This window comes from Mytilus californianus, unplaced genomic scaffold, assembly GCF_021869535.1.
Source record: "Mytilus californianus isolate M0D057914Y unplaced genomic scaffold, xbMytCali1.0.p SCAF_5, whole genome shotgun sequence".
Lineage (NCBI taxonomy): Eukaryota > Metazoa > Mollusca > Bivalvia > Mytilida > Mytilidae > Mytilus > Mytilus californianus.
Window position 1 is genome coordinate 28,761,206 of NW_026262701.1, and position 20,779 is coordinate 28,781,984.

General features: G+C 32.3%; 2 protein-coding genes and 1 long non-coding RNA gene across 4 annotated transcripts in view; 2 read left to right on the forward strand and 1 right to left on the reverse strand.

Annotated features, from left to right (window-relative positions):
* Window positions 1–20,779, forward strand: part of LOC127701931 (uncharacterized) — a 92,667-nt gene that overhangs the window by 18,963 nt on the left and 52,925 nt on the right. The gene's annotated exons all lie outside the window — the stretch shown is intronic.
* The window catches only part of LOC127702591 (uncharacterized), a 94,730-nt gene continuing 74,686 nt past the window's right edge, over window positions 736–20,779 (forward strand). The window contains exons 1-6 of one of the 2 annotated variants that reach the window (XM_052206864.1): window positions 736–875; window positions 1,494–1,576; window positions 1,932–2,069; window positions 2,705–2,845; window positions 6,071–6,188; window positions 6,445–6,733. In XM_052206864.1, coding sequence (XP_052062824.1) covers window positions 1,525–1,576; window positions 1,932–2,069; window positions 2,705–2,845; window positions 6,071–6,188; window positions 6,445–6,667 — 672 coding nt within the window. In that variant the 5' untranslated portion in view covers window positions 736–875; window positions 1,494–1,524 and the 3' untranslated portion in view covers window positions 6,668–6,733. Of the gene's footprint in view, window positions 876–1,493; window positions 1,577–1,931; window positions 2,070–2,704; window positions 2,846–6,070; window positions 6,189–6,444; window positions 6,734–20,779 lie in introns of those variants that run through there. The other variant, XM_052206862.1, reaches the window with a different exon arrangement.
* Window positions 12,059–14,504, reverse strand: LOC127702602 (uncharacterized). Its single transcript, XR_007982501.1, has 2 exons — window positions 14,128–14,504; window positions 12,059–12,486 (listed from the first exon to the last, which is right to left on the reverse strand). It is a non-coding gene; the product is annotated as an uncharacterized LOC127702602 (long non-coding RNA).

Below are 20,779 nucleotides of genomic sequence, written 5' to 3' on the forward strand. Positions count from 1 at the left end.
AATTTCCTCTGCCAGCCTCTTGCCTATTCTACAAGTTGTGCAAAATCTTGTTGAAGCTGTTGGCATGTCTCTTAGTTGTGGACAGAAGGGAATCGTCTGCAAATAGTGGTAAACTGGTACATGATGATATAAAATCGACTATAACGTTGATGTGCAGCAGAATAATGGGGATCAAATAACCGTTCCCTGGGGAACACCGGAACTTAATGTTTTCATTTCGCCATCTACACACACTCATTGATTTCGTTGGGTTAGCCAAGCATTAATCTAGCTGGGTACATTTCCTCGAATACCGTAGTAGCTCATCTTTTGTTATAGCCTCTGGTGTGGAACTGTGCCTAATGCCTCCGAAAAATCTAAGACAAGCATATCCACTTGTTCTCTCATATCCAATGAGCAGGGGACTATTTGTATGGTGTTCACCAATGGAATTTCACAGGAACGATGTTGTCTGAAACCATGTTGATAGTCTAATGAAATGTTTTGTTTTCCAAATGGTACATTACATAACGGTAGATGATATGTTCTGTCGTTTTCCAAAACTCTGAGGTAAGAGAGACTGGCCTGTAGGTGTCCACTTGTTCTTACTGCACTTTGCCTATTGTGGACATCTCCGTTTGCTATGTATCCCTTATTGAAAGAAATGCATTTTTTATGTTGTTATAGATACGACAATATAAAAGTGTGTGTGTATGTGTGTATGTGTGGGTGGGTGTGGGTGTGTGTGTGTGGTTTTTGTTTTAATATATCTGGTTTATTATTCATACTTTATTAGTATTGACAGCGTTGTACGCGCATGTGTAAAGGAAAACACTTATTGTTCAATAGTGTTTTTATATCAATTCGTCAATTGATAAGCAGGGAAGTGTTTTAGAGTAAGTAAAACTTTATTGTGTTTTTCGCTTTAAACGAATTATAAAAAATAAAGAAAAATGGCTCATATTGAAATGTTATATCAGAGATATTGATAAGTATATCAATATTAATATGAAAGATTTGATAATGCAGAATCTATATTTAAATGAAAATGGAAATTCGTAAAACAATAGAAATCTGCAGATGTAAAATCATGGTACATAACAGTATATACAGAGTTAATGAAGACCAGTAGGATTTTAGTTAAAGCTAGGGTCGTACAAAATAGATGCAAATTTGACACACTTCACAAGTTTTTCATATTCAGGTTACGTTCATGAGCGTTCAGTAAGATCTGACATTAAAAACATAATATTTTACATTAGACTGTGTTGACAGATCGCTTATGATTTTTTCGCTATCACAATCATCATAGTCACATGCAAACACTGTAGCTGGCGCAGATTTCTTAACCATTTTGAATGAATACCGGTTTTAATTCAAGCTATTTTAAACAACCTAATATATGCGTCGTAAGCAGGTAGGGCCATTCCTTACCTGTATGAAACAAGCATAAACTATATAACGTAAGTGTTTTATTTCACCATTTCTGAAACTCGTATTTTTTTATTTTAAAGCATTCGATTTTAACAAAAGTGGCAGTATACAATGATGCAGAACATCTTGGCTTTGTTCCTTGTGGTTGCTTGTGTTAATGCAGGTAAATAAGTGTACATTTGAAGGTTTTAAGTATATTTTCATAACAATGCTTCGTGTTGTGGGTCGTTTTAGATGATAGATATAGAGAGCGGCGAGTGTTTGGCCATATTGCATTCTGTTTCATTTAAACGTTGGTGTCTGATTATTATTATCTTTATCTTTTTTTTTTAACAAACAGAATGCATACCCTAAGAAATAAAAGGTGTTTTTTTACAGAATGGTTAACTGGTTTTCAATACGATTTCACAAATATTGAATCACATTTTGTATATCATATGCTGGTATAAATGCTTATATATGGTTTTTATGACAGGGTAAAATACGCATAATTCATTTTTTTTTCTTGTTTCTTGTAGTACCGTGGCCACAGGGAAAATATACTTTAGTAAAACCTAAATCAGGCTGTCCACCCGGATGGTTCGAAGGATGGCGACATCAGGATAACGAAGATAGTGATAACAAAAACTCGGTGTCCAATGGTCACCATTTTTATGGTAACCATATATTGATAATTACTAGAAATCATAATCCGGAAATACAGTATGAAACATTACTTGAAAATTAAACAATGTAGCTATGCATGATTTTTGGCATACTTTCAAATATTTATTCCACTTACTTTAAAATTAAACTCATCATAGACACCAGGATAAGATTTTTGAACGCCAGACGCGCGTTTCCTCTACAAATGACTTATCAGTGACGCTCGAATAAAAAAAAGAAATGCAAAGCTCTGATTCCTTTCCCGCCTATGGCTATACGTTTTGTACTTTTTGGTTTTATCAGCTCTTCCCTTTTTTAATAAGTTTTGGATTTCCAAATATTTTGGCCTCGGGTATCACTGAAGAGACATTTCTTGTCGAAATGGGCATGTTGTGCAGAAAAATTGGTATCGTTAATGTTATTATATAAGTATTCGCAACTCTTTTAATTCAATTTGACTTCCATCATTATTTAACTAACATTTTTAGCGTAATTTTATTTCATGGACACACAAATGAAACTATAACTGCTTACAGATTGCAAGTGCTGTTAAAGGGAGTCGTAGGAATAAAACAATTTGATGAACAATTTTCCAACTTGCTATTGTTTAGTTAATTATTTTTCTTTTTTCTTTTGATCATTTTAGGTTCATTTGATAGGAACACAAAAACATTTTACTGTTCAAAGACTCGTGAGGAGAAGGTTACAGATTGGACCACATGGAAATTAGTACAATGGCCAAGAGGAACTTATTGCATCCTAAGGAAAGGAGGATCGTGTCCTAAAGGTTTGTCTGTCTGTTTAGGTATTTTTTTGGCCCCGGTTGGGGGTATGCGGTGAAAATTCCTTCTATTGAAATTCCTTTAAAATGTATGACTCAGAAATGTCGCCGTTTAAAAAGAAACCTTTCATTACTATGATTTACAGTATCACAGCATCATGAAGCTGCGACTTTTGTTAAATGATTTGCAATTTTTTTAGCATTTATCCAAAAAAATTTAAGAAAGACTGTGGCATCCAAACCCACAAATTTTTATTTGGCGCAACTCTATTTTAATTGTTATTCAAATCAAATACATTCATAAAAAAAAATTTAAATTATCAAATAGCTGTAATACAAATCCTTCATTTTTTTATAAACACTTTAAAAAATCATAATGTTCTAAAATTATTTTGTACAATAACGAACGTTGATACTTCTGTACCTTATTTTTGTTACTTAATCACAACAACTAGGTATGTTAGTCATTGTAGAGATTTTAATATGCTATTGTGCACCTGCTATTGTGAAGGTGTGACACTTTGTTAAAAACGAGACACGTTTCAGACAAGGGCTAACCATTTAAGTACCTTCCGAAAAACAGTTACGAATTGGTTATATTATACCAAATCCTTCTATTTCACGAAAGTTTCATAACACCAAGCCAAGCTTCTGCATAATCTCTCTCTCTCTCTCTCTCTCTCTCTCTCTCTCTTGTCATTGAGCATGAAGGTAAATCCAGAAAAGCACTTCGTACGCATAAGATTCATAACGCGTAGTTTTCATATCTAAATACATATTTTTCTATCAGAACAAGATTTATAATACATATTTTCCTCTCAGAACAAGATTCGATACATAATTGCCTTTCATAAAAAGAGCTGATACACAGTTCCTCTCAGAAATTGTTCTGTTATAAATTAGGCCGTTAGTTTTCTTAATTGAATTGTGTCATATTTTTCATTTCGGTGCCTTTTATGACCGCCTATACGGTGTGGGTTTTTCTCATTCTTGAAGGCCGTACGGTTGCCTTACATCCTCTTCATTTGAACTTTGGTGGATAGTTGTCTTATTGGCAATCATACCACATCTCCTTATTTTCATATCAATACATATTTTTCTCTGAGACCAAGATCTAATTCATATTTTGTTATCAGGACAAGAAGTAATTCATATTTTTTGCTTGTTCAAACGTTACCTAAACTCTCCTGTCGAAGCTCATTTTACATGAAATCAGTTAGAGGTAAAACCAATGTTATATAAGAGAAACGAAAGATATCAAAGGAACATTCGAATGCATGAGTCGAACACAAACTGACAATGCCATGGCAATAAACGAAAAACGACAAAAAATACAAACATCCATACACAAAACACAACATCGACAACTAAAGACTGAGCAACACTAGCCCCACCAAAACCCGGGATGGTCTCAAGTGCTCCGGAATTGTAAGCAGATCTTCATCGGTGTAGTTCAGAAAGCAGCATATTATACTTCCCAGTAAGATTTCTGTAATATTTGTTTCAAATTAATCAGCGTAAATCATAAGAAACGTTTGGTGTGTAAGTATACAGACGGACATACGACGAACGCCAGTTGAAAGGAAAAGATAACAAATGAAATTTGGTAAAAATTGGTGAAATAAAACTGATATTTACAAAAGACACATACGTGTATTAAAAGTAAAATAACAAAAATATCAAACTCCAAGGCAAATTCAAAACGGAAAGTCCCTTAACAAATGTAAAAATCAAAAGCTCAAACAGATCAATCAAATGGATAAACAATTGTCATATTCCTGACTTGGTACAGGCATTTCCTTATATAGAAAATGTATAAAAGTTCATAGTGCAAGAAATAACGAAAATTTATAGTATATGTAAATCTACTAAATTAGTTCGGTTGCCCTGTTGAAGATTGGTCAACTGCGTTTATAATTTATTTTTCAAGTGTTATGTAGCTTTTAAACAAACAGGAAAATGGACACTATCTTTAATCCGGTGTTAGATATATCAGACACAGACAGGACGTGTTTGTTATTGTTTTTTCTTCGCTAAGTCAAATAAACGGAAATATGTTAACTGAAGATGAGCTGATGATTACTTTTTCAATATTTCTCTTCATCCGCTGAAATATAAATTTGAATAAATCTTTCGTCTTAGATACATGATTTCTTATTAGTTGTTATAGACTTTGCACTAGCTTTCAGTTACTGCGAGTACTCTCAAATTTGTACTTTGTGTCTTTTGTGTTTTTATTAGTTTTTTTTTTTTTTTTTCTTTATATCGATCCAATGAGTTAGGCCCTTTTCAACTGATTTTTAGTTTGTTTATATGCTGTTCCGTTTCATTACTGTCCAGGTTAGGAAGAGGGTTTGGCGCCAGCAAACATGTTCAACCCTGCCACATTCTCTATGTGCCTGTCCAAAGTCAGGAGCCTGTAATTCAGTGTTGTCGTTTGTTGCTGTATATTATTATTTTTTTTTTTTCGTTTATTGGTTTGTACATAAATCAGGCCGTTAGTTCTCTCGTTTGAATTGTTTTACATTTGTCATTTCGGGGCTTTTTATAGCTTATTGTATGCGGTATGTGTTTTGCTCATTGTTTAAGTCGTACGGTGACCTATAGTTCCCATGACTTCTACGTCATTTTGGTCTCTTGTGGAGAGTTGTCTTATTGGCAATCATATCATATTTTCTTATTGTTTTATTAAGTATGTGTACTGCTGAAATTCAGACAACAACTTATTCACAACGTTTGTTTTCAATAGCTAATGCAAAGTGCATCAAGTTATAGAAAAACAGATGTATGTCCATGAGCTTCTTTATTTTTTTAGATACATGCATTTTTTAAATAAGAACGTTTAATTTGGTGGGGAAAATTGTTTCTTGTTTTTTTTTTAAATCAATGTATGACAAACATTAATGTTAGCCTGTATAAATATATATGAGAAATAGCATTTTACTACTATTGTAATTTAAATGAAAGTGTAAAAAATATTATAAACATATATATAATATATGACTTACTAGACAAATAAATTTAATGCACGATCTCTCTCTCTCTCTCTCTCTCTCTCTCTCTCTCTCTCTCTCTCTCTCTTATATATTATCAAAACATTTATCTCATACCTATAAAAAAAGGTTTAAACAAAATTAAAATAACACATCATTCAATGTTCACAAATAGTGTTGATAATCTAGGAATTGCTGTTTATGTAATAACAATTCTTTTCTTTTAAACAACATTTAGGATTTGCAAACGGACATGTACATTGGGATGACGAAGATTCTAATAATGAAAATAATTTTGCTGGAACTTTGCCTGATGGACAGTATGACAGAAACACATTGATACAATACTGTTGCAGGTAACCTGTCTAGCATGTGATAAAAATAAGCTTGAAGTTACCTTATAAATAATCAACGAAGCTACAAGTTAACTTATATTTAGTCAATAAAGCTACAAGATAACTTATAATTAGTCAACGAAGCTAAATGTTAAACTTATAATAAGCCAACGAAGCTAAAAGTTTACTTATGATTAGTCAAAGAATATGTTTTTCAAAGATATATATTTGTTGACATTTTATTGTCATATTAATATGATTTTTTATTCATTCTCAGATCTGATGGACCGTCTAATACTGCAATAGAACTTCCCACATCTAAGCCATTCTATCTTGTGAGAAAATCAAGCACTTGTCAGCAGGTGAAAGGAATGACTGTCCGCAATGAATATATAAAGACCGACGACGAAGATAAAGATAACAAAAACAGCTGGGCCGGAAGCTATCCATCTATAAGTGGAGGCAGGAATATCCAAATGGAATACTGCTATTATGCATAAAGTCTTGCAACATTTATTCATTTCTGACAGAAATGATTTTAATAAAGTGGCGTTATTTCATTTTTATTTATTGTCACTTGCGTCAAATTAAGAAAAGGATAAGCACAGTATAACTACAGTTTTTATTTTATTCTTCAACTATTATACATTGTATTTTCTTTCATGTTTTACTTACGTTTAAGAGCTATCTGAGATATTGCTTTTTATTTTTCAAAGAAACTAACAATGACAATTAATTGAGTGAAAAACTGTTATTTGCGAATTTGTGCTGAAATTTCTTTCAATCTGATAATAGGAAAACACTTATATTGATTGATATCCTGAGTAGCAAAATTTAAATAAATCTGGATATTGAAAAGTGGAATGATATGGCATATAAATGGTAAATGGTAAATGATTATCATAAACATGAAACTTTGTTCTCTCTATTTGATAATAATTGAGCATATTGGATTACTGCTCTGAAGTATGGGGATTTCATAAGGCATCAACTATTGAGAACATTAATTAGAATTCTTTGATGTGTATTTCTAATGGGGCGCAGGACATTTAGGCTAAAAATTTAAAATAACTCGAGAACATAATAGACAATTCAAACGCTGAATTTATCCGTTCACCTGTAATCCATTTAGTCCCATTTTAGCGAAAACTTAACTGGTTGAATAATACTCACCACACTTAATCTATAATTTATAATGGTTGTTTGCATTTACAATTTGGTTTAAAGAAAGAAAGAAATCCTATTGAAATGAACTGAAAATAAAAAAGTAATACGAGTTTGTTTTTCTGGGTATTATCATCAAATAACAAACAATAACATATATTAAAACAAGACATATCGATGAATCTGCACCTTAATCTAGACAAGATAAGACAAGTTAAGGAGATGGAAAAGACGCGTTCAAAATTTAATTAACAACATTCCAAGAGATCATATTGTACGTTCGCTGGGATATACATTCCAGGCTAGAACGGACTTGTTTACTTTTTGATATTTTGAAAATGCTGTATTTTAATGGACATGATATTTTTTTTATATTGTGCTGTCTTGTTACAAATTAATTTTATTTTTTCTGCTATAATTAATTTCTTTAACATTTGCTACATTTGGCATTGATTTTCTCGCTGTGTTGAAGACCCATTGGTGGCCTTAGGGCTGTTTTCTGCTCTTTGGTCTGGTTGTTGTCTCTTTGACGCATTCCCCGTTTCCATTCTCTAGTTTATTGATAATCTCCCTTTTCAATCAAATCGGTTAACTGAAATCTGGCGCTAAAATTGGTTATACGCTAGCGCTTAAACGTCCGATTTTTTCGCTAAAATATCCTATTGATGCGCTAAAACGGCCTCCGCCGTTCTAATGTTTAAATGAGTACGGTTATTAATATGAATTATTGTGCATTGGATAGATTTTTTATGTATTTTCAAAATCAGTGTTAGAAGTTGAAATTTTGGTTGAAAACATTATATACAGTAAATTAATGTATCAAAGAACTGCTAGGATGAAATGTGTTGACCAAAATGATGAAAAACATTATGAATAGAGAACAAACAAGTTCAATTGATATCTGCCACAAATATTTATAAATTATATAATTTGGGTATATTTTTTAAATCAGCAGAAAAAAAAATCGGATTGAATTGTATCTAATCATAAACCATTTTCATTACAGTATACCATTCTCCGCTTGTATTGTGTATCGTATAGAATTTTATTTACACTAAATTATTCATATATTGTTAATCTAAAGAATGTTTTGTAAAATTTCTATTGGTGCACATAAAGTTATTATCATTATATCTCTATATTATATAAGCTGTTATTATATTTGAATAAAGTATTATTATGAACGCAAAAATCCACAGAAGGTTTGAAAATATTGAAATCTGTAAAAAAAAAATTATAAATCTTTTTCAAGTATTACTTTGTAATATTTTGGATAATACAAATATTTGGCATAATACAAAGTAATACTCGAAAAAGATTTATAGGATTTTCATAACAAGAAAGAATTGGAAAACTCTTGACATTTAATTTCAAATAATACTAAACAACCCTTATGCGAGAATATTATCATCACTGAAATAGAATAACGAAATGGTGTCACTATCGACATGAAGTGATCACCAATGCTTGGTAAAATATTATAATTTTAATATTATTATTATTACAATTTTTATGGTATCACTTATTACCCTTTAGACAGGCTTTCTCTCAAAGAGTGAAGAATGTAAGGACTACTGAGCCTATTTTTTTCGAAATAAAATGTTATCAGGTGTACAACTTGATGTCGAAGTAAATCAATATCAAAATCATATCAATGTTGTTACTTTGATGTTGACAGACTAAGCTTTAAATTTCCGGAAAATAAATTACGTAATGCTATCAAAACTAAGGTTTTAACTACATCAGGCAAGTTTTATCTAAGAATGACTGGGATATTCTGTTTAGAACATTTTGATATGTATGCTCTCAAAAATTGAAGGCAATCTGATTAAAATACATATCATGTGTCCCTGCTTCGCTTACAAGGTCTCTATAGCTATAGCTCAGCGTGAACATATGGACATAAGAATGTATTTTTGGCTACCTAAAATTTTAATTCAGAATTTTCTTGGTGATTGTTATACCAGAAAGACTGTTGTGCTGAATTAGGTACAATATCTATTACACATATGAATCGATGTTATCATATGACTATAAAAATTCTTTTTTTCTCATTGGCTAAAAACAAAGTTAATCTCCCTTGATAAAACATTATATTCACCGCGAAAAAAATTCATCAGAGGTAAATATAAGATTTGGTACGACTAACGTGTACCTAAATATAGCTCTTCCAAGGTAACGTCAAAGACGTATGCTTATTTCGTCATGCAAACTCTCATTTTTCTTCTAGTTTTCATTGTAATTTTTTAGCACATTTTGTTGAATATTTCAACATACAAAAGTGAGCAACTGCCAAAGCAGATGATAATTTCGTACAAAAACAAGGGGCAGTTAAATATCTTCAGTACTAGAAAATTTGAGAAAGATAAAAAAGAAGTCATGTTATAAAACAATGGTTGACTTTTGATATCAGTTGATTCAATTATTTATTAACCCCCAAGAAAGATCTATATTAAATGAACAAGTTAGTATAATCTGGATACTTTGTGCAGAAAGGCCATGTGTGATGTCATAAATATGTTAGAATTGACATATATATTTGATTTCAGCTTCCCAATTGTAGCAACATTCCAGCAGCGCCTGCATACGGAGTATATATCTCCCAGTTGATACGATATTCCAGGGCTTGTATTTCCTATCATGATTTCCCTGATAGAGGGTTGCTGCTCATAAGGAAGCTATGAAACCAAGAGTTCCAAGTGGTGAAGTTAAAATCATCCCTTCTTAAATTTTACGGACGCCATTACGAGTTGGTTGACCGTTATGGGATATCCCTTTTCACAGATGATAGCGAATATGTTCCAAATATCGTAACTACAATCGCGTCCCCTTTTCCCCCGAATGTGACCTACCGATTTAGACTTATTACCGGGTTTATACGTACATGAGCAATACGACGGGTGCCACATGTGGAGCAGGATCTACTTACCCTTCAGGTGCACCTGAGATCACCCTCAGTTTTTGTTGGGGTTCGTGTTGCTCAGTCTTTAGTTTTCTATGTAGTGTTTTGTGTACTATTGTTTGTCTGTTGGTCTTTTTCTTTTTTAGCCATGGCGTTGTCTGTTTATTTTCGACTTATGAGTTTGAATTCCCCTTTGGTATCTTTCGCCTCTCTTTTGAACTTATATGAACATTTTACACATAGCGTTGTTTTTCTAGACAAAGGAGATATGAGCAACAGCTTTATCCAAATAGATAGTTTACACACCTGTGTAAAATACATATTGTAGCAAAATACTTTTTTGGTAGAGCCGTAACTTAAAATCATCTCAAAATAAGGCAATTTTGGAGTTGATGCAGTTTGGTACTTAATTCAAGAAGCTCGAACCCTTAACGCAAATACTTAAAAAAATAGTTAAAAAAATAAATAAATGTATCTAACAGACTAATGTCTTAGCGACATCAGAAGGGTAGTTATATGGTAGATTTACGAAACGTTTTGATTTTCAAATTCAAGTGGCCAAAAAGGCGCCTTATCACAACATCTCCCTTAATTTACAATGTTTACCGACAGGTAAACTAAGGTGGCAAATCCAGACGTCAGATGATTTTAGCTATACTGGTCGAACTTTATTCACATTGGTATCTTTAGACTTTTTTTGGCCTCTCAAACTTTTGGTATCGAGCATATCGTTGTGAGAATGTTTCAGAAAAGAAGATCGTGAAATCGGTACCAAAATATTACAAAACTATTACTGGATCGGTGCAGATGTTGGCGATCTAACAATAATCGAAGATGCAATCTGCCTAAAAGCCATTATTTTTTGTCCTAACAGGATTTAAATGATACAGTTTGACTGTAAATATTTTCAATTGCTAAATTAGATATTCGTACTACGAAGAGGTGCATTCAAAAACAAAAAAATGAAGAGGAACAGACTATGCATTTGTTTAAGGAAAAAGACAAATATTAATCCACAATATATTACAGAAGAAAAAACAGATTAAGCAATACAAACGAAAATTTAAAATGTTTTCTGGAAGGATAAGTATTTCCTGTTGCGCTGTCGACAGATATCGTAATACAGTGTTTTTTTTGTCGGAAAAAAGGGAAAAAAATTTGATAAAAAGCAAATCGGACATAAAGCAACGGACAGAAAACAAACGTTGTGGACAAACCCAAAATTTCTGAAAAAGCAAGGAACAAAAAGCAAAATTTGCGGACAAAAAGTTGATCAAATTTTTCGGACAAAAAGCGATTGGCAGACGGAAAGCGCTGGGTCAATCGTTTGCCATTCACCTTAAATCAAAACAGGTAATCAATCGTAATCTTTGTTGTAAATAATATCTAGGATTGAAAAACGTTCGCCATCCTGGAATTTTTACAATTCAATCGTTTTTAGTCTCTTCATGATTTTTTCTGAGATTACTTAATATTAAGTAAATAATATCAAGGAGATGAAGTGGATGACCATTTGATTTTCGGGGAAGTTAGCAGGATGAATTTGGAAATGGATATGCTTGCCTGGTAAAAACTGAAAATAAATAATCTTGTACAAGTCAGGATGTAAATGAACATCCTACTATTTACTGCAATGTGAGCATTTGTTGATTATGATTCAAATTTCTAGTATACTAAACAAAATTAACGGGTTTTTTTTCGCAAAATCTTGTGGTTGTTGTACTGACGGGATTTACCTTGTGTAGTGTGATACTCCCAAACAAAGTTTGATATTTTGTGTAAGGAGTTTTTTTTTTTTTTTAATATTGGCATTGCAACAAAAGCATTGTGTCTATTTTGTTTATTGACAAAGAGAAAGGGTAGATCTGTTTACAATAAAAGATTATACTTCAAGTGTTATCAAAAAGATACAATTATAACCATTTCCAGAATATAAATGTACATACTAAGACAATAAAAGATCCGTATAAACGGGTTTGAGAAAAATCCTTGTTTAACTTTATAGTCCATGAAGGCTTAGCAAATTCTTAATAGCATTTCCTGTCTGGGTTTTGAAATTGTTGAAATCCTGTCGTAGACGTGCCACATCATTCTTCAATGATCGAATCTCGTTTTCAGATTTTATGTTTTTCGTTGAAAGGTCGTTGAATTCGGGAAACATTTCCAACACCGAAGATGTGGATAATCCGTAAGACAGATTGGACATTTTGACGATCAAAAAAACAATACACACAACATACAGTTTCTGCATTTCTGCAAAGAGAATAAAATATAAAAAAAATGTTGTTTGAATATATATCACAAAAGAGAATCCCTCATGTAAAAGGTTTTTTTCGATCATACATCAGAAATACTATATATATAACTATTGTTTTGTAGTTCTGTGTATTCTTTCGCCGTGCGTTTTCGACCTTGCATTATTTTGACAATTTATTTTATCCCTTGTTTTTTTGGGGGCCAAAAATATAATATTTGTGGATTTTGTGTAATCTATAAAGGGTAATTGACTATCTATTGTTTTTGGAGGTTCTGTTTAGTCGTTCGGGGATAGTTGACCTTTGACCTTTGTTCAAGTTGGACATACTCCTAAATTTTATGAGGCATACAGTAGTTTAACTGTGTGATCAAATACATGGATAAGTGTGCTTACTTTTGGATTACCACACTTGCAAATACTACATAATTTTGAAAATAGATGTTTAACCTGTCTTAATTAATAGTTAATGATTTATAAAGTCACCATTTTGGTGGCAGATTTGGAGAGTAAAACGCGTAGAACATACGGATATGTTTATTAGATCTCATAGACATTAATTTGGAGCACTAGTGTTTTGATTAAATGAATCAATTATGTCATGCATACACAAATTAAACAATGAAGTGCTCCAGTTGTAACTTTGCTAGGCTTCAGTGTTTAACATTTTACTTAGTTGACCTCGTAATACTGTTTCACGTACATGTAGAGTACTCTTCTCGTAATACTGTTTCACGTACATGTAGAGTGCTCATCTGATACATCGACTCAAAGTTTTAGGAAATAACTTGTTGATCATATTTAACATTGTCATTTGGGAATCTAACTTATCCACTACTTTTTTCAAACTTAATTTTTTTTCGATATATATTGGGCTATTAACGAGATTTACAGTACTCGCTACGTCAATTGATACTCGATTTATTTTATTTTACTCGACTTTACAATAGAAAATATTGATTGTAGTTTTTGTTTATTGTGAAATTCAAAAATAGTATAGGATTAAATAAGACTCAGCTTTAATGACCAAATTAAATCTTTAAACACATAATTACAGAGATGAGGTATGGCTGTCAAAGAGATAAAAATAAGTTCAAATGGACGTAAGATCGGTACTAAGCACAAACATCAACTAATCAAATAACAAAGAATACCAAGTACCGATTTAAGAGTAAATTGGCTAACAACGACCTTAATAATGGGAATTCAACCAATGACTTGTAACAAACAGTACCTATAGTCCTTAAAATTCTGCCATTTGTAAAAAAATCTGTCAAATTTGATAGTGTCAAACTCTCTTCAATAATTTTCAAACTGAATTTATTGCTCTTGGTTTCTAATATTGTTGCTTTTTGTGGGAAGATATAAATCAACACAAGCATTGCTGCATATAGATAACGCAACCGCACAAGTGCAAGCTATTCAAATTTTTAAGTTTTGAGCTTCTTTTGAGTAACATATACAATTTTACAAACTCAATTACATCAGCATCCTAAATGCTCACTGTTCATCAAAACTCGCTCTTTGAAGTGAGACGAGTCCTTGCAGTGATTAGAATAAAACTAAGTCTTCAAAAACTATCTGAGTTATAGATTGGTTACAACATATGTATGCTTTTTTAACATATTCATTGTACATACCTTCGATTCTTATGGATTGCAAAAAGTATAATCTTTCAATACAACAGTCTTGTTATGTTGTGCGTCCTAATACGTTCGGTTTTAATAACACGTGTGTCGCCCTGCGGAAACAATCTTAGTCACTTAGTTAAAAAAAATCCGTGGCTATACTGCAATATCAAATTATTAAAAACAAAATTCACCTCCGTAGTTGTATGCGTTAATTTATGAATTTTGCAAAATCCATCCTTGTGAATCAAAGTTTATCATTCAAATGGCCTAAAAATGACCCGAAATCTATGTCCACATCCAAAACAATACAGATAGATATATGACATTTAAATGATATTTATGTAACAAATATAGACTTTTCTTACACTGTTTTACTTCTGATTCCATTTTTGTGCTTTCAAAAAATGATTAAAAATTAATTGAATTTATTTTAAATAAACAATATAACCTCGTTACCGTCCGTTTATATATTATTTCATTATATTACTGGATATCTTACGGTCATGTACAATACAATATATATATATATATATATATATATACAAGTATTGCACTAGGGATGTCCTAGTTTATGGAAAAGCTAGTCTACTGCGTTAATACGGTTAAGGGGATACTGGTGGAACAAGACTGCTGAAATAACCCCTTCCGGGGTACACCTGCGATCATTTTCACAAAAAACTTACGAAAAAAAAGTTTTTTTAAGGGCATACGAAACAGTTTAGATCCAACGGTGATTTTTTTATGAAAATTCGCAAACAAGCTATTTTTTACTTAGTCAATTCAAATAGCAAACAAGCTATTTTTCATCTAGTCAATTCAAATATGTAATAAAAAAATACACCTTCATGTGCTAAATTTAGAGACATTTACTTAAAATTTCGGTTTCTTGGAAATTTCTATCTTTTGGACAGACACGCTTAACTTTGTTTGTTTCAAAACATGAACCCATGCGGATTTTTGTAAAAAGATTAGGAATATCTTCTTTACAAAATCATGCTCTTAGTTTGTGTAACAATTCTTTATAAATAATTTATTTTAATTATATTTTAGAAATTTTAGGAAAAAACGGCATTTTTTGCTGCATTTTTACCTAATTTAAAGAAAAATCATGGGTGATTTTTTTATAAAAATTGGAACAAATAATCTTCATATAGTACCGAGTCAAATGCCATTTTAAAAAAGAGGGGTCCATGTGCTCGTTTTTAAGCTATTTATTAAAAACACTCGAAAAATGCATCTTTTTCCGATATGTCGCAGTTTGACGTCGCGAAAAGTAACATTTTTCGTTAGCAACATCATTACCTCCCCTGTAACTGTATCGTATGCCCTTAATTCATCCAAGTTGTGCGCTTTTCTTGTTTTTATGAGTATTGTTCTGATGTCTAGCTTGTTTTCATGAGTAATGTTCTGAGGTCTAGCTTGTTTTTATGAATAGTGTTCTGAGCTCTAGCTCTTTTTTATGAGTAGTGTTCTGATGTTTAGCTTGTTTTTATGTGTAGTATTCTGATGTCTAGTTTGTTTTTATGAGTAGTGTACTGACTCTAGCTTCTTTTTATGTGTAGCGTTCTGATGTCTAGCTTTTTTTATGAGTAGTGTACTGAGCTCTAGCTGGTTTTTATGTGTAGTGTTCTGATGTCTAGCTTGTTTTTTTTAGTAGTGTTCTGATATCTAGCTTGTTTTTATGTGTAGTGTTCTGATGTCTAGCTTGTTTTTATGAGTAGTGTTCTGATGTCAAGCTTGTTTTTATGTGTAGTGTTCTGATGTCTAGCTTGTTTTTATGAGTAGTGTACTGAGCTCTAGCTGGTTTTTATGTGTAGTGTTCTGATGTCTAGCTTGTTTTTATGAGTAGTGTTCTGATGTCTAGCTTGTTTTTATGTGTAGTGTTCTGATGTCTAGCTTGTTTTTATGAGTAGTGTACTGAGCTCTAGCGTGTTTTTATGTGTAGTGTTCTGATGTCTAGCTTGTTTTTATGAGAAGTGTTCTGATGTCTACTTTGAGTGTGTTCCGATGCTTAGCTTGTTTTTATGAGTGTTTTGAGCTCTTAGACTAGCTTGTTTTTATGAGTAGTGTACTGCGGTCTAGTTTGTTTTCATGAGTAATATTCTGAGGTCTAGCTTGTTTTTATGAATAGTGTTCTGAGCTCTAACTTGTTTGTATGAGTAGTGTTCCGAGGTCTAGCTTGTTTTATGATTAGTGTTCTGATGTCCATCTTGATTTTTTTAGTAGTGTTGTGATTTGTAGCTTGTTTTAATGAGTAGTGTTCTGATGTCTAGCTTGTTTTTATGAGTAGTTTTCTGGGGTCTAGCTTGTTTTTTTAGTAGTGTTCTGAAATCTAGCTTGTTTTAATTAGTGTGTTCTGAGCTCTAGCTTGTTTGTATGAGTAGTGTTCCGAGGTCTAGCTTGTTTTATGAGTAGTGTTCTGATGTCCATCTTGATTTTTTGAGCAGTGTCATTCGGGTTGTGGGTCCCGGATCATCACGGTCGTGTTTTTGTAGTACTGCACTGAATTTAGATTTTCATTATATTGTGTGTTTATTTAGTCTTATTTTTCAGATATTTATTTCACTTTACATATATATTTAGTATATTCTGCTATCTGAATCATTTATTTAGTGTTATTATAGCTAATGTTTTCAGATATTCAACTTTTTTGATTTTTTGAAAAATGTTCATCATTATCCTTTGTTGTCCGACATTATGGACAACACAAGTTCTGGTCAGTTCGAAACTGAAGAATTTTATAAGTCACTAAATGATACTGACTCTGCCTCTGATTATGACAAACAAGGTTCGTCTACTCAGAGGAAGAGACGTAAAAGAATGGCAAGTACATCCCCCCTTTATGATAATACCCTCCTTAACACACCTCCCCCTTCTCCCTCAGTAAATGGTAATCAATATTTATTAGTTTTACAAAGTGTTGACCCAGAAATTAAACTGAGCACCCAAAACCAAATTAAAATCCAAAAGATTATCCTTGATTCAGTTGGTACCCTAAAAAGAATCAAACCACTTCACAGTGGCAAAATATTAGTAGAATGTATTGACAAGGCGCAATGGAAACAGCTACAGCGCGTAAAACTCATTGGTGAATTGCAGATTAGGACAAGTGTGCCCAAATCTGTAAGTTCATCAATAGGAGTTATTTACAACGTGCCTCTTGAAGTGAATGTTGAAGATGAAGATATTATATCGGTGCTAAAAGCCCAGAATGTCAATAAAGTACTAGGATGTCATACTTTAACAAAGAACTCGGTGAAAAAACCCTCTAAATCCTTAAAGTTGTTTTTTCAGACACCCCAACTGCCAGCAACCATTAATATTGGTTATAAAACATACAGTACAAAATTATTTGTACCAAAACCAATACAATGTTTCAAGTGTCAGGGGTTTGGACATATGGCAAATCAATGCAGGAATAAGAAAAAATGTATAAAATGTGGAGAGGAACACGAAAACCAGCATTGTATCTCCACAGTTTTGAAATGTGTAAATTGTAAAGGCAATCATATGTCTAATGACAAGGAATGTCCTCAAAGGACTCAACAAAAAATTGCCCTTAAGCTGGCGAAGTCAAAAAACATTTCACTGCAACAAGCAACTAACCAACTTAGAACTAATGAGCATCTTAAAGAAAGCCTAAAAGTATCTGACAAAACCACAAAAGGTCAGCAATCTAGATCACCTAATAAAGATAAATGTACCATCCAAGACTTGGTTACTGTAGTTAGTGTTGTCATGCACCAGACAATTAGCTCCTCTACAAAACCCATAGACTTTACTTTAAAGTCAGTTATGGGTTTTGTAGGAATTGTTGTCAAACAAATGTTTGGGTCTCATTTTGACCTACCACCTGGCTTAGAAATGGCTAGTCGAGTTACCACTGAAATGATATAATATATATCACCAAGTATCAAAGTATAAACTATTTAACATTAAAAATGGCTACACATTTTACAATATATTTATCATGTTTATTATTATATATCATAATGTTCAGTATTGTTCATTGGAACTGTCGTTGCATTAACAATAATGCTGCAGAGTATCTATGTCACAAGTAAAGCCTGATATAATTTGCTTCCAGGAAACATGGTGTAAAAACGAACAAGACAATCCAGTAGTAATAGGCTGATTTTTCTGTACATAATACAAAATCACATGGAGGTACAGCAATTTATGTAAGAGAAAACCTTCCATATCTGAAAAAGAATATTAGTAGTGTATTAGAAATATCATGTATTGAATTTGATTTTGATAATAATAATATAACATTAGTCAATCTTTATGACACTGCATCAGATACCAAAGTACCACAATACAACCAAATATTTGAGCAAATAGAAGGGAAATTTTTATTATGTGAGGACTTTAATGCCCACCACACTATGTGGGGCGGTAAACATATAGATACCAAGGGAAGGGAAAAAAGTAAACTCAATGTTGGGTAAAACATTTAAAAAATTAAATATACCAACCCTGCTATATAATAATACTAAATATGAATATACTCAAGACACAGCTGATATACTTGCTACAAATTATGCTCAAGTCAGTAGTGATGATAATTACTCTGAAAAATTTAAAAGTCAGAAACAAGCTATAGAACAAAAAGAGTACTGTGCATTATGACACTATTATAAGGAAAACTCTGGTAGTTACAATGAACCCTATTCTATACCTGTAAGATACCTGTAAGATCGTTGTGGGGCTCATATGGAAGGATCCTGTCCTTTTTAGCCCACCTTATTTTGGTACACTTTCAAAACTGATACAAACATCAATCCCGCATGGTTTGATGCAATATTTCACACAATTAAAAGTTATAGAAAAACTATTTGTGTCCTCATCAATTACTTAACTGATACATTACTGACTCCTAATGACGGTCTATACTAATTTCAATAGCTTCCACAGTTTTTGAAGAAATAACTTCAACTGGTAAGTTATTCAAATCATTTATAATACGTTGTGAAAAATGTCTTAAACGAAAAGAAGTGTTACATCTAGGTTTCGCTAATTTCCAATTATGCCCAGGGGTATGACAGTACAAAATCTTTCATAAGATATATCTTCGATTCCTTTTATAATTTTAAAAGCTTATATCATATCACCTCTTCGCCTTCTGTAAGTTAGAGAAGGAAGTAGATTAAGTACTTTTAATCTTTCTTCATAACCTAAATGTCTTATATCAGGAATTAATTTAGTTGCTCTCATCTGCATTTTTTCTACTGCATTTATATCTTTCCTCAAATGTGGATACCATATTGTGTTTCCATATTCCACGTGCGGTCGTTCCAACGCAACGTATAGTCTTAAAAATGTAAATTGATCTTTAAAGCTAAAAGTCCGGTTAATCAACCAAAGTATACTACTGGCTTTATTTATTTTACTTGCAATGTGTTGTGAAAATTTAAGATCATTTTGAAAAATAATTCCAAGATTCCTTTCTTGTTCATCTTTAGTGATATCAATATTGTTCATGATATAGACATTTTCAGGATTGTGTCTTCCATAGTGGATTCGCTTACATTTGTTCACATTAAATTTCATATCCCATAACTTGGACCAATTATAGAGTGCGTCTAGATCATTTTGTAAGACATCAGATTTAGAAGTTGGTGCATAAATTTTGATATCGTCTGCGAAAATTTTTACTATAGACTCTACAACATTTGGTAAATCGTTTATGAATATAATAAAAAGAACAGGTCCTAGTACACTGCCTTTGGACACTCCACTTATTACATTTTGCCATTCAGATTTTTCCCCTTTCACCGTAACTTGTTGTCGACGTTCAGTTAAAACGTCAGTTACCCACCCTAATATGGATCCATGAATACCTTATGAATACAGTTTCTTTAATGATCTTTTATGAGGCACTTTATCAAAAGCTTTGGCTAAATCAAGGTATAATGTGTCCCACGATATATTATTATCTATAAATAATGACCAGTCTTCCATAACGTCAAGTAATTGTAATATACACGATCTACTAGAGCGAAAACCAAACTGTAAATCTGATAACAAATTATTGGAAACTAAGTGATCAATAATTTCCTTACGGATAGCCTTTTCCGAAGTTTTGCAAACAATTGAAGTTAGACTGACCGGTCTGTAATTTCCTGCATCCAGTTTACTACCTTTATTCTTAAAAAGTGGGGTAACCTTAGCATCTTTCCATTCTGTGGGAATTTTTCCAGTGTCAATCGACTTTGAAATATCAAAGTCAAAGGTTTTGAAAATGTTTTTGCCATACTCTTTACTATTAAAGGATGAATATTATCTGGACCCATAGACTTGCTTCCAAAAGTAGATATTTTTCAACTGTCCTTGATTGATCACAAAGTGTTCCAAAGGTGATTCAAAATTTCTCTCTTCAATGTTAGATATATTATATGGGTTTTCTGCAGTAAATACACTCGTAAAAAAGTCATCAATACTGTCGCCTTTTCTTTGTCGGAAGTAGTTAAGTTCCCGCTTGGTTTCATGAGGTTTGATACTGATGATTTGGATTTCACTTTACTTTTGACATATGTCCAGAAATGTTTCGGCTCAGTTTTAGCTTTTGATGCCACTAACTTCTCATATTCCTTTTTTGCTTTTTGAACGTTCTCATTTGCCTTGTTTCTAGCAACTTTATAAAATCAAAATCTACTGC